Source organism: Nicotiana tabacum, chromosome 7 (genome assembly GCF_000715075.1).
Source record: "Nicotiana tabacum cultivar K326 chromosome 7, ASM71507v2, whole genome shotgun sequence".
Classification (NCBI taxonomy): domain Eukaryota; kingdom Viridiplantae; phylum Streptophyta; class Magnoliopsida; order Solanales; family Solanaceae; genus Nicotiana; species Nicotiana tabacum.
Genome location: NC_134086.1, coordinates 90,947,691 through 90,960,912, shown reverse-complemented (window position 1 = coordinate 90,960,912; position 13,222 = coordinate 90,947,691). Strand labels below are relative to the sequence as shown.

Genomic DNA, 13,222 nt, shown 5'->3' with positions numbered 1-13,222 from the left:
ATGAAAAATTTAAAGAAATGTTTATAAATTACATGACAATAAGTATATTTATATATTAAATATATCTAAAATTTATATATATGTAATGTCGGGTCGGTTTGGTTTCGGTTTGACTTTCTTTAGTTAAAACCAAACCAAACCAATTATGGTCGGGTTTTTTTTCAACACCAAACCAAATCAAATCTCGGTTTGACTCGAATTATCGGGTTGGTGCGGTTTCCTTTGTACACCCCTACTTAGAAACATTTGAATTACTACTTTTTAAAAATTCATCTTTTTGCTCTCTTAAGTGGCAAACTCATAAGTTCCTATATTCAAAGTAGAAATAAAGAAGATAGAAAGTAGAGCAAGCTAATGACAAGACGACAACACTGAGTAGAAAATAGGCCGGCAAGAAAGTCCTCCTCCAAACACTTCCATTGTCGTCTTCTATATATTGAGGCTGTATTTCGTAAATTTTTCTTCAAATAATTATTTTTCACCCAATCGGAAAATGACTATTAATTCTATAATTTTCTTTTACAAACTATTATTAGTTAATTATTACTTTATTGTCAGTTTTTTTAATCAAACACCTTTTTTCATATTAAATTATACGATCATTTTATCTAAAAGTTTAAATAATTTAAAATAGTACATTTTTCATTTTAAATAATTATTGTGTCTTCGTCACGTCTCCTCACGTACTATCTTCTTTTTATACCATATTTCTCTTCATATTCTACCAATCAACTTGTTGATATTTTGTTATAAATTGTAAAAAGATGAAACTTCAGATTTTCTTATCGCATTTAAATGACTTTTGACACGCACTAAAAGAAATTACGAAAAAGATAAATCCCAAAAGTCATTTTTGTAATGTTAGAAATCCCCCTTGTCATGTACACTTATATATAGATGCAACATAGGGACCAACATGATGAGAGGGATATGTCTTTGAATCTCACACTAATTCTTTCTTTTCTCTCAACCACCACCTCCTTTCTCAGCCTTTGAAAAGGAATAAAGAAAAAAGTAAACTCCATTATAGTTCTCTCTCCAAGTTATTAGAATGGCCTTTGGATTGATCATGTTGGGGAGCATATTGTGTGTGATTTTGGGGTTGAAATGGCTTCTTGGAAGTGTAAATGTTTGGTACTATGAAAAATTAAAGTTAGGTGACAAGAAGAGTTTATCATTGCCACCAGGTGATTTAGGTTGGCCTTTCATTGGTACTATGTGGTCCTTCCTCAGAGCTTTCAAGTCCAGCAATCCTGATTCTTTCATCTCTTCCTTTGTTTCCAGGTCATCTCTCTCTCTCTTCCAAATTTCAAAACCTCTCTATAACAATATTAGTCAAGTTTTTTCGGAATCGTTATTTATGTTATGTTATAATATATATTCTTTATAACAACACTTCACTGTAGCAGCCAAAATATATCGAAACAATCGAGGCTGTTACAGAGAGATTTGACTCTAGTGGATGTACATTTCAAAATTCACGTTTAAATTCTAAATTCGTCATTGAATAATACAACCTTTTTTTTTCTTCTCTAGACCAAGGAAATTAAACTCCACTCATAAATTCAGAAGTCTTGAATCTGAATCATCAGAGAGATTATTTCCTTTTGGAACTCTTTATAGAATTTTATAAAATGTTAAACTAATCATATATCTCGTGAATTCATCATATTAGTAAAGCTTGTCCATTTCCTGTAATTCTCATTGGTAAAAACCATTTGTCTCTATTCTAATGTCATCTAGTAAGAGACAATAGTCAAAGGGAAACAAACAAAAGAAGAAGAAAAAGAAAACTATTGCAAGCTTTTCATTAAATCGAGAAAAGAGGCAGAGGCAACATTTTGTCATTTTACCTGTCACTTTTCTTTGGCCTTGCAACAAGAAAACGACATTCTCTATAATTTAATTTCTCTCCTTTTCCCTTTTCACTATTGTCCAATTCTCACAATTAAAGTTTGGTTACAACTAGGAGTGTACAAAGGTCCGACAAATCACACTAACCCGATAGTCCGAATCAAATCAAGAAAAAAATTCGGCTATGATTTGATTTTATTTAGTTTGGCGTTAGAAAAAAAACTCGACCATAATTGGTTTGGTTTGATTTTAACTAAAGAAAGTCAAATCGAAACCAAACCAACCCGACATTACATATATAGAAATTTTAGATATATTTAATATATAAATATACTTATTGTGATGTAATTTATAAATATTTCTTAAAAAAATTCATAATTTTATCTTTTAAGGTATTATTTCAAGGTTGGACTTAGAACTTTTGAATGCTCCAATAAGTTTTATAACCATTAATATTAGTAAATTAAATAATGCTAATAAAAGCCCAAACCAAAATCAAACCAATATTAATGTTAACAAGAGACATTCAATTCAATATTACGAACGGGAATGTATTGAATATCTATTTTTTATTTTGCAATAGTTTAGATAAAAATGCATAACCTATTTATTTTTCTTTAGCGTTTAGTCATGTAATTAACACTCCCTTATTAGTCTATTTATTTTAACATGAATTAGTATTTTTAGTTTATGTTTATTTTTATTATGGTTTTTTAATTAGCAATATTTATATTACATAATTTTATTGTCTTTATTGTTGAATATTTTAGGATAATGCCATGACACATCTTATATTTTATATTATTTTCTTGGAAAATACTTTATATAGTTGTATCTTACTAGGATTAAAGAAATATTTCGAGCATACGTTATATGTTTTGTTCTAGGAAGATTTTTCCGAAAAAACCCCGGAAAACCCGAGAAAAATCGAGTTTGAAAAACCCGAGTTTTATTGGTTTGGTTTGGTCTTTAGATTTAATAACCCGACACAACTAGTTTGATTTGGTAATTGTAAAATTTGAACCAACTCGACCTATGTACACTCCCTAGTTACAACTGTAAAGTAGTAGTTACTAGTAAAGAAAAACACATTCTTAGAACTTAAAAAAAAAGTGAGCGAAAAAAAAGAAGAAAAGACTTGTTTGATTTTGGTATTAATTATCGGGATATATTATGTCAAAACTTTTCAACCCATTGAATTTTGAATTTCCATCAACATATTTTGACGTTCTCTTTTATTAGACCATTATTTTTATCATAGTCGAATTTATACGATCCATATCCACTATTTGGATCTCGAGAAGATAAGAATAACTGTACATTTTCATGTTTTAGTATTCCAGTAATAGACATCCTGGGATTGGAAAAAGAAATATCTATTTGATAAAAATATTCGAACATACGATTTCTCAATAAACTCTCACTTAATTTTTCCTGTTGAAAAACACTAAAATCTTATCTTTGAACAACAATCACACAAGTATAGTCTATTCGTTAGTTAGTTGCCACTACTTTGGTGGACAACTTTACAAGATAACAAAGTGCATGTTACATAGATAGGGTATGAACACCTGCTCCCACTAAGCCATTTGCTTTTTGAATACCTCGGAAAAAAGGATTCTTGTATTCTTTTGATTTTACACTATTAAAAACCAGTTTGGTGCACTAAAAGGGGTCTATTGTACATGCCATTAACCTTCGTTTTTGCACGAGACTGTTTCAGTATTAATATATTAAGTATATATCATAGCACGTATCCTGATTTATTTTTTAAAAATTACTAATCCTATTTATTGTAGACCGTTAGTTGGAGTTACTTTTTAAGTGAGATTATTTTTAAACTATCAATCTAATTCACCAAAGAAAAAAAAAACTCCTTGTAGATTCCTCAATTTGAAAATAAAAAGCTAATGCATTGATGTTCTTATAGTTCATTTTTAGGTCATTCCGGTGTGAATTCCAATTCATCTTTTTGCAGGGCCGGAACTATATGATTCAAAGGAGTTCAGTATCACTTTCATCGGAAAATTATATTGTGCATATAGATGATAATCTTATATATATTTATAAATTGTTAAATTTCCCGTAGTGTAATAGCAAAAGTGATTCACAAATGCAGCTTTCTAGCAATTTTCTTTCTGACACTCCTGTTAAAATTTCTGACTCTGCCGCTAATTGTATATTGTAGATTCGGACGAACAGGAATGTACAAGACATTGATGTTTGGTAGTCCAAGTGTTATTGTCACAACACCAGAAGCTTGCAGGAGAGTTTTAACTGATGATGAAGCCTTCAAGCCAGGATGGCCTACTGCAACAATGAAACTCATTGGGAAAAAATCGTTTATTGGCATTTCATATGAAGAACACAAATGGTTAAGGAAACTAACTGCAACACCTGTTAACGGGCACGAGGCATTGTCAATGTACATAAAATATATTGAAGAAAATGTAATATCAGCATTGGATAAATGGGCATCCATGGGACAGATTGAGTTCTTAACACAACTACGAAAGCTAACTTTTCGGATTATTATGCACATTTTCCTTAGCTCTGGAAGTGAACAAGTTATGGATGCCTTAGAAAGGGAATACACAACTCTCAATTATGGTGTTAGAGCTATGGCTATCAATTTGCCAGGATTTGCTTATCATAAAGCACTCAAGGTACCCCTTTTTCTATCTCTAAATAATATTAGAAAATGTCCCTAACTTTGTCACATTGACAATTGTCTCGTAAATGATAAATGTTTTGCGGGAAAAATCATCTATTTGTTAAAACATTCTTTGTACCAGTGTTGTCAAAGGCTCATTTAAGGTGCGCTTAACCTCTTAAGCTTAGAAAAGCTCAAGGATAGCGCTTCGGCTTAAGTTGCGCTTCAGTGTAGGCAAGACACTAAAGTGTGCACCTCAATGCCCATGAGTTCTATCTTAAACTGGACAATACTAAACAACAAATATTATCATCAAATAAGTGTATTAGCTGTTGTGGAAAACATTAAGAGTAAATTTGTTTCTTTTTCTTTAATTACATATGTATTTTTATTTTCCTTAGTTGCGCTTTTTTTTATAAAATTCGCACTTTATTTGCGCTTAAACCTGGAGCTGCTTTTGGAGCTTTGCGCTTTTGATAACACTGCTTTGTACTATCTATTTCAGGCGCGTAAAAAGCTTGTCGAAATCTTCCAATCGATCGTGGATGACAGAAGGGAGAGGAGGGAAAAAAGAGGGCCAGGAGAGAAGAAAGACATGATGGATATTCTTTTAGAAGTTGAGGATGAGAATGGAAGGAAATTGAATGATGAGGAGACTATTGATGTTTTGGTAATGTATCTTAATGCTGGTCATGAATCTTCTGGTCATATTACAATGTGGGCTACCTATTTTCTTCAAAAACATCCTGAAATCTTCAGAAAAGCTAAGGTAGCTAAAAGTTTCCATTTTTGGAAACATTTTTCAATTTTCACATTGAAAGTGTTTTCTGTTTCCTAAGAAGTCATATTTTGGATTCAAAAACAGGCAGAGCAAGAGGCTATTGTGAAAAATAGGTCATCTGATCAAAAGGGTGTGACACTCAAAGAAATTAGGCAGATGGACTACCTTTCAAAGGTAATTCTTGTGTTTTCCTTTTTACATTCTTGGATATAAGCTCTGATTTCTCAAGCCAATCTGTTAATGTAATGAAACCATTTTGTTGCTCCTTTATAGGTGATCGACGAAACGCTTCGTGTGGTTACCTTTTCCTTTGTAGTCTTCAGGGAAGCAAAGAAAGATTTCATGATTAATGGTTAGTTATTATACATCATTTCCTGATATGTTTTTGTTCAAGTATAATCAATTTATGACTAACACAACTTAACTGTCTTGTTTTCCAGGTTATACCATTCCCAAAGGATGGAAAGTTTTGGTGTGGTTTAGGTCTGTTCATTTAGATCCTGAAACCTATGATGATCCATTGGAGTTTAATCCTTCTAGATGGGATGTAAGTTTGAAAAACCCTTCTGCTTTACCTAAATCCCACCACCTCTGGGGAAAAAATTTATCCACACTCGGTGTTTGTGTTTACAACAATCTTATGAATTTATGACATGTGTCTTTACATACATTTGTTATCACTTAAAGTACACATCTTTACCTGAAATTTATACTTAAATATGTAAACTGATGTGGTTTGGCATAAACACCGAGTGTCGGTAAATTTTTGACCATTCCTCCGAAAAAGAAGAGCGTTTTAACTTGATTTAACTATCATACATTCTTTAAAAATGTATGCCTTGTGAATCTTTAGGATTTTACACCAAAGGCAGGAACATTCCTTCCTTTTGGAGCAGGAAGCAGATTGTGCCCAGGAAATGACCTTGCCAAGCTTGAAATATCTATTTTTCTCCATTATTTTCTTCTAGATTATGAGTGAGTTAAATCTTCTTCCTTTCCTTTTTTTTCCTTTTATTTCCCCTTCAAATCTGGTTTTGAGCTATATTGCTCGAACTCTCCGAAAACGTCACCGGGTGCCTGTCTGATCCGCCAAAAGAAGTGTAGTTTTGGAGGATCCGACACAGGTGTGACAGCATTTTGGAGAGTCCGCAACATAGGTTTTGACCACTTAAAGATTTTTTTGGTTGATTATTGATTGGTGATTTGCTGTTTTTGTTGCAGGCTTGAAAGGGAAAATCCTTCTTGCCCCTTGATGTATTTGCCTCATTGTAGGCCTAAAGATAACTGCTTGGGCAGAGTAAAAAGAGTCTTATCAACTAGAAATGCATAGGTCCAATATTGAACAAGAAAACCACATTTCTCTCCCTCTCTGTTATTTAGAATCTTTGCTGGATGTGGAAAACTACACCAGCAAAGCAAATTCTTGGAAATAGTTAGGAACCAAAAAAAAAGGGAAGTCCAAAGAAATTCAGTCATTTTTCCTTTCTTCCACATTTCTTGCTCATTAGAATTTTGTATACATTTTAGCAAGAAGATCATATAGATAGTGTACATTATCTTCCATTTTATTAAGAATGAATAAATGCGAAAGAAAAGTTGGTCACATTTGCTGGACTGATTCCTTCTTTGGTAATACTGATAACACCTACTAAAGTGCGGACAGTAGTGCGATATCCCAACAATGCAAATGGCAACTTTTCGTGCCATTGCCTGGACCCTTAAAGGTGGAGATTTGTTGAATGGCAGAAATCCCACATCGGTGAAGTACCAATTTTGGTTGGTACTTCACCCTATAAAAGGAGGCCTAATGTTTAGGATTTATACACACCTCTCATTTGCCTTTTTATTTTCTTAAGACATTTGTATCTTCTCTCTTTAGTATTATTTCACTTGTATTTTTGGAGTGGAATAAAATATTGGTTGTGTCCGAGGAGTAAGCAAAATTGGCTGAACCTCGTAAATTCTGGTGTTTCTTTTATTATTGCTTTATTGTCTTATTTATTATTTGGTGGCTGTCATAATTTTTGGTATAGTAGTTGTGACTTATTCACACTATATACATTTGGCTTCCGCAACAATTGGTATCAGAGCCAAGGTACTATCTAAGTATACTCTGTGGTTGCAGCATAGTCTGATCTTTCACATCAGAAAAAATTTATCTTGGTAAGTGAGTCAAGGTTCTGTCTGAGTATGCTCTGTGGTTGCAGCTTAGTCTGATCTTCCACACCAGAAAGGAAATAATCTTGATTTGTATCATCAGCTATTAAATAATATTTGTGTCAAAGATGGGAGACAATAAACAAGAAGAATCTACATCAAGTGTCAACAATACGTCATCATTGGCATCTTCGCTTATGACAAGAATTGTGTCAAATGCGAAATTTGCGGTAGATATTTTTTACGGATCAGGACATTTTGGGATGTGGCAAGGCGAGGTTCTAGATGTCCTTTTTCAACAAGGGCTAGATCTTGCCATTGAAGAAAAAAGACCAGATGTTATTGGAGAAGAAGATTGGAGAATTTTCAACCGTGTTGCTTGCGGTACCATTCGATCCTACCTTGCTAGAGTGAAGAAATATCCATACACAAAGGAAACTTCTACAAGTAAATTATGGAAAGCACTAGAGGATAAAATTTTGAAGAAAAATAGTCAAAATAAATTGTACATGAAGAAGAGACTGTTTCGCTTCACCTATGTTCCTGGTACCACAATGAACGAACATATCACCAGTTTCAATAAGTTGGTCACAGATTTGCAAAATATGGATGCAACTTTTGATGATGGTGACTTGGCCTTGATGTTATTGGGGTCACTTCTTGATGAGTACGAGCACCTTGAAACTACTCTACTCCATGGGAATGACGAAATTTCTCTTAGAGAAGTTTGTTCGGCTTTGTATAGCTATGAACAAAGAAAGGGAGAAAAACAAAAGGGCGGAGAAGGAGAAACACTGGTTGTGAGGGGTCGTCCTCAAAATCAAATGAGGACAAAGAAGGGAAGATCCAAGTCAAGATCTAAACCCAGCAAAGATGAATGTGCCTTTTGTCGAGAAAAGGGGCACTGGAAGAAAGACTGTCTGAAGTTGAAGAATAAGGCCAAACATAACAATGGAAAGGCCATTATGGATTCAAATGTAGATGATTGTGATGATTCAGACTTCTCATTAGTTACAACAGAGTCATCAACATCATCAGACATATGGTTGATGGACTCGGCTTGTAGCTATCATATGTGTCCCAACAGGGACTGGTTCGTGGAATTTCAAGAAGGAGAATATGGAGTCGTCCACACAGCGGATAACAGCCCTCTTACCTCATATGGCATTGGTTCAATACGATTAAGGAACCATGATGGAATGATCAGAACATTAACAGATGTTCGATATGTACCGGATTTGAAGAAGAATCACATCTCTCTGGGAGCCCTAGAATCAAAAGGGTTCAAAATCATTGCAGAAAATGAAGTGATGAGAGTATGCTCCGGTGCACTAGTGGTAATGAAGGCCAATCGGAAGAACAATAACATGTACCGTTATCGCAGTAGTACAGTTATTGGGACAGCGATAGTAACATCTAGTGACGAAAAAGAGGCAGAAACAACCAGGCTATGGCACATGCGCTTGGGACATGCTGGAGGAAAATCCTTGAAAACTTTATCAGATCAAGGATTGTTAAAGGGAGTAAAGTCTTGCAACTTGGAGTTTTGCGAGCATTGTGTCAAAGGAAAACAGACAAGGGTTAAATTTGGTACAGCGATCCATAATACTAAAGGCATTTTGGATTATGTACACTCTAATGTTTGGGGTCCTTCCAAAACACCTTCATTGGGTGGGAAGCACTATTTTGTAACCTTTGTTGATGATTTTTCCCGAAGAGTGTGGGTGTATACAATGAAAAGCAAAGATGTAGTGCTGGGAATTTTTCTCAAATGGAAGATGATGGTGGAGAATCAAACAGGCAGGAGGATCAAGTGTATTCGCACAAACAATGGAGGTGAATACAAAAATGATCATTTCAATAAGGTCTGTGAAAATGATGGCATCGTCCGACACTTCATTGTTAGACATACACTACAACAGAATGGAGTGGCAGAACGTATGAACCAGACCTTGCTGGAGAAGGTACAGTGTATGTTGTCCAATGCTGGCTTGGGCAAAGAATTTTGGGCTGAGGCAATTACATATGCATGCCACCTCATTAATCGTCTACCATCTGCTGCTATTGATGGCAAGACACCATTTGAAAAATGGTATAAAAAGCCTACTGTAGATTATGACTCTTTGCACGTGTTTGACTCAACTGCATATTATCATGTGACAGAGTCAAAATTGGATTCAAGGGCAAAGAAGGTTATTTTTATGGGAATTACTTCTGGAGTCAAAGGATATCGCTTATGGTGTCCTATGACAAAGAAAGTAATATTCAGCAGGGATGTTACCTTTGATGAATCTGCTATGGTAAATAAGGTAACAGAAGATACCAAACAAAATGAAGATGCTTCTAAGCAGGTGGAGTTTGAGGGAAAATTTATTTTTCCTACATAAGAAGCAGAGGAGGAAACAAATGAAGATTATCCTCTGGAAGGAGAGCCAGTAGAGGAGATTCCAACTCAGGAACCTCAACAACAACTTGAATCAATAGCAACCAGCAGACCAAAAAGGACAATAACGAAATATGTTCGTCTCATAGAGACAGTTGCTTGTGCAACCTCAATTGTAGCTGATGAGGTTCCTACCACTTATAAAGACACAGTCCAAAGTTTAGAAGAAGATATAAGTGGAGGATTGCCATGAATGATGAAATACAGTCCCTTCATCAGAACCATACATGGAGATTGGCCAATCTCTCGAAGGGAAAGAAAGCAATTGGGTGCAAATGGGTATTTGCAAAGAAGGAAGGATTTCCTAACCAAATAGATGTTCGCTACAAAGCAAGATTGGTGGCCAAAGGATATGCTCAAAAGGAGGGAATTGATTACAATGAAGTGTTTTCTCCAGTTGTAAAACATTCCTCCATTAGAATTATGTTGGCTTTGGTAGCACAGTTGGATTTGGAACTAGTTCAGATGGATGTAAAAACTGCGTTTTTACATGGAATCTTGGAGGAGGAAATCTACATGACTCAGCCAGAAGGATTCAAAGTTGTTGGAAAAGAAAATATGGTATGCAAACTTGAAAAATCGTTGTACGGATTGAAACAATCTTCTAGACAATGGTACAAGCGATTTGACGAGTTTATGTTGCGGCAAGGGTACAAGAGAAGCAAATACGATCATTGTGTATATTTGCGCAAGCTTAAAGATGGTTCCTTTGTATATCTTCTCCTATATGTTGATGATATGTTGATAGCTTCCAAGAATTTGGAAGAAATTGATAAGTTGAAAATTCAACTGAAGAAGGAGTTCGAGATGAAGGATTTGGGTGAGACAAAGAAAATTCTTGGTATGGAGATAATTAGAGATAGACGTTCAAAGAAACTCTGTTTATCTCAGAAAGAATATTTGAAAAGAGTACTACAACGTTTTGGCATAGATGAAAAGACTAAGCCAGTTAGTACTCCACTTGCTCCCCATTTTAAGCTAAGTAATACTATGTCGCCAAAGGATGAAGCTGAACGAGAGTATATGTCAAAGGTACCATACGCAAATGTTGTTGGTAGCTTGATGTATGCAATGGTCTGTACGAGACCTGACATTTCACAAGTTGTTGGAGTTATTAGCAGATATATGCATAATCCAGGAAAGGAGCATTGGCAAGCTGTGAAGTGGATTCTACGGTATATTCATAATACTGTAGATGTTGGGTTAGTTTTTGAGCAGGAAGGCAATCAGACTGTAGTTGGATATTGTGACTCAGATTTTGCGGGTGATCTGGACAAACGAAGATCAACTATTGGTTATGTGTTTACTTTTGCAAAAGCACCAGTTAGTTGGAAGTCTACTTTGCAGTCAACAGTTGCTTTGTTTACAACAGAGGCAGAGTATATGGCTCAGAGGCTGTGAAAGAGGCAATTTGGCTTCAAGGGTTGCAAAAGGAGCTTGGTATTGAACAAAAAAATATCACAATTTTTTGTGATAGTCAAAGTGCTATTCAATTAGCGAAGAACCAAGTTTATCATGCAAGGACGAAGCACATTGATGTTCAGTATCATTTCGTACGAGAAATTATAGAAGAAGGTGGAGTCACGATGAAGAAAATTCATACTATAGAGAATCCTGCTGATATGCTGACAAAAGTGGTAACTGCGGTCAAGTTTCAACATTGTTTGGATTTGATCAACATTGTTGAACACTGAAGATTGAAGATGAAGACACAACTAAAATTTTGTTATTGAGAGAAAATTGAAGATGTGAAATTTTGCCAAGGTGGAGATTTGTTGAATGGCAGAAATCCCACATCGGTGAAGTACCAATTTTGGTTGGTACTTCACCCTATAAAAGGAGGCCTAATGTTTAGGATTTAAATACACCTCTCATTTGCCTTTTTATTTTCTTAAGGCATTTGTATCTTCTCTCTTTAGTATTATTTCACTTGTATTTTTGGAGTGGAATAAAATATTGGTTGTGTCCGAGGAGTAGGCAAAATTGGTTGAACCTCGTAAATTCTGGTGTTTCTTTTATTATTGCTTTATTGTCTTATTTATTATTTGGTGGCTGTCATAATTTTTGGTATAATAATTGTGACTTATTCACACTATATGCATTTGGCTTTCGCAACACATATTTCTTATAATTCCAAATCACAGATTTGACAATTTCTTTTGTTGATCAATGTACATAGTAATATTTACAAGGAAAATAAGAAAAAAGAAGAACAACCTGTTAGTATTTTACTGAGTTGTCAATCATTCATCTCATCTTTAAGCAGTATTAGTTAAGATAAATACTTGCTTTGGCTAACATCAATTCAGCAAATTTGTGTTTCCATAATGGCCATAGTTAGGAGCAGTTAAGGGACAAAAGACTAGCAGCTAAACACAAAAAGAGCAAAATTGATGAATGAAGAATACTACACCTTAATTAAAACTTGTTAAACACAAGGAGAGATCAAATTAGTAACTGCCTCTAGAGGCTGGGGCTGTGGAAACTTACTAAGAATATTAAAGTTTTTCGAGGACTTTATCGTTACAGTAAATTGCAGCTATAAAGCAAACGCGAGGCATAAATCTGCATTGCCATTGCCATAGAAATCAACATCCTTCACAGCTTAGAGAAGACATTTCTCCCAACAAAGTTTCAAATTCCCGGTTAAAAGCCTCTCCATTTTATGCACAGTTGAAAAAGACGGGTCAAAACACGACTGCACAAAGCCATAACCTCCACATTCATCCAATAAACTTCTGCTCTACTATGACTATATTGCATTAAATGTCAAATTTTCAATGCAAAATACAATAACAATTAGTTAAAATAAAGTGAGGATGGCTTCTGTAGTACCAACTTCTGTAATTTGGATCTGATAGAAATGAACTAAAACACGAATGATCTGCAAGTTTAGCGCATTGCCCGTCATCATTAGGTGAGCTATTGATCAATTATATGAACATGAATGCATATCAATTGCATCACAAGATTCTCATATCAGCTGCATAAATTCAATTAATAATGGTTTAAAGGAATTTACTTTCAACTCCCTCGAAAGCGAAGATGATTGCTAATTATTGAGGCTAATTAAATGAATAATATAGGATATTTGATTTTCCTTAAACCCAAACATTGCACATCTAGACCTAAATGATATTGCAATATCAGGAATTACAACATAGTGAGAGTACCTAAAAAGGGAAATAAACGGAGAATGTGTATAGATTATAAGGACCTGAACAAAGCATGCCCAAAGAATTCTTTCCCTTTGACTAATGATCGACACAATGGTCGGGCAAGAGATACTCAGCTTTCTCGATGCCTACTTCGGGTACAACCAAATTCGGATGGA

At 34.7% G+C, this 13,222-nt stretch overlaps 1 protein-coding gene across 2 annotated transcripts; it reads left to right on the top strand.

The window, feature by feature from the left end:
• The first annotated feature begins 823 nt into the window (after positions 1-823).
• Positions 824-6,886, top strand: LOC107780044 (ent-kaurenoic acid oxidase 1-like). 2 transcript variants are annotated; one of them, XM_016600560.2, is made up of 8 exons: positions 824-1,284; positions 4,043-4,520; positions 5,013-5,276; positions 5,373-5,462; positions 5,562-5,640; positions 5,729-5,835; positions 6,142-6,263; positions 6,510-6,886. In XM_016600560.2, exons 1-8 carry the CDS (start codon positions 1,052-1,054, stop codon positions 6,616-6,618), a joined length of 1,482 nt encoding a protein of 493 aa, XP_016456046.1. In that variant the 5' UTR covers positions 824-1,051; the 3' UTR covers positions 6,619-6,886. The 2 variants fall into 2 exon arrangements, with proteins under 2 accessions (XP_016456046.1, XP_016456055.1); XM_016600569.2 differs by lacking the exon at positions 824-1,284 and adding an exon at positions 3,424-3,857.
• Positions 6,887-13,222: the final 6,336 nt, after the last annotated feature.

Excerpts from the sequence above, each read along its gene's own strand:
- LOC107780044 (XM_016600560.2), top strand. The coding sequence starts at position 1,052 with ATGGCCTTTGGATTGATCATGTTGGGGAGCATATTGTGTGTGATTTTG. Across the intron at positions 1,285-4,042 it reads ATCTCTTCCTTTGTTTCCAG|ATTCGGACGAACAGGAATGT; the intron begins GTCATCTCTCTC and ends TGTATATTGTAG. Across the intron at positions 6,264-6,509 it reads TATTTTCTTCTAGATTATGA|GCTTGAAAGGGAAAATCCTT; the intron begins GTGAGTTAAATC and ends TTTTTGTTGCAG.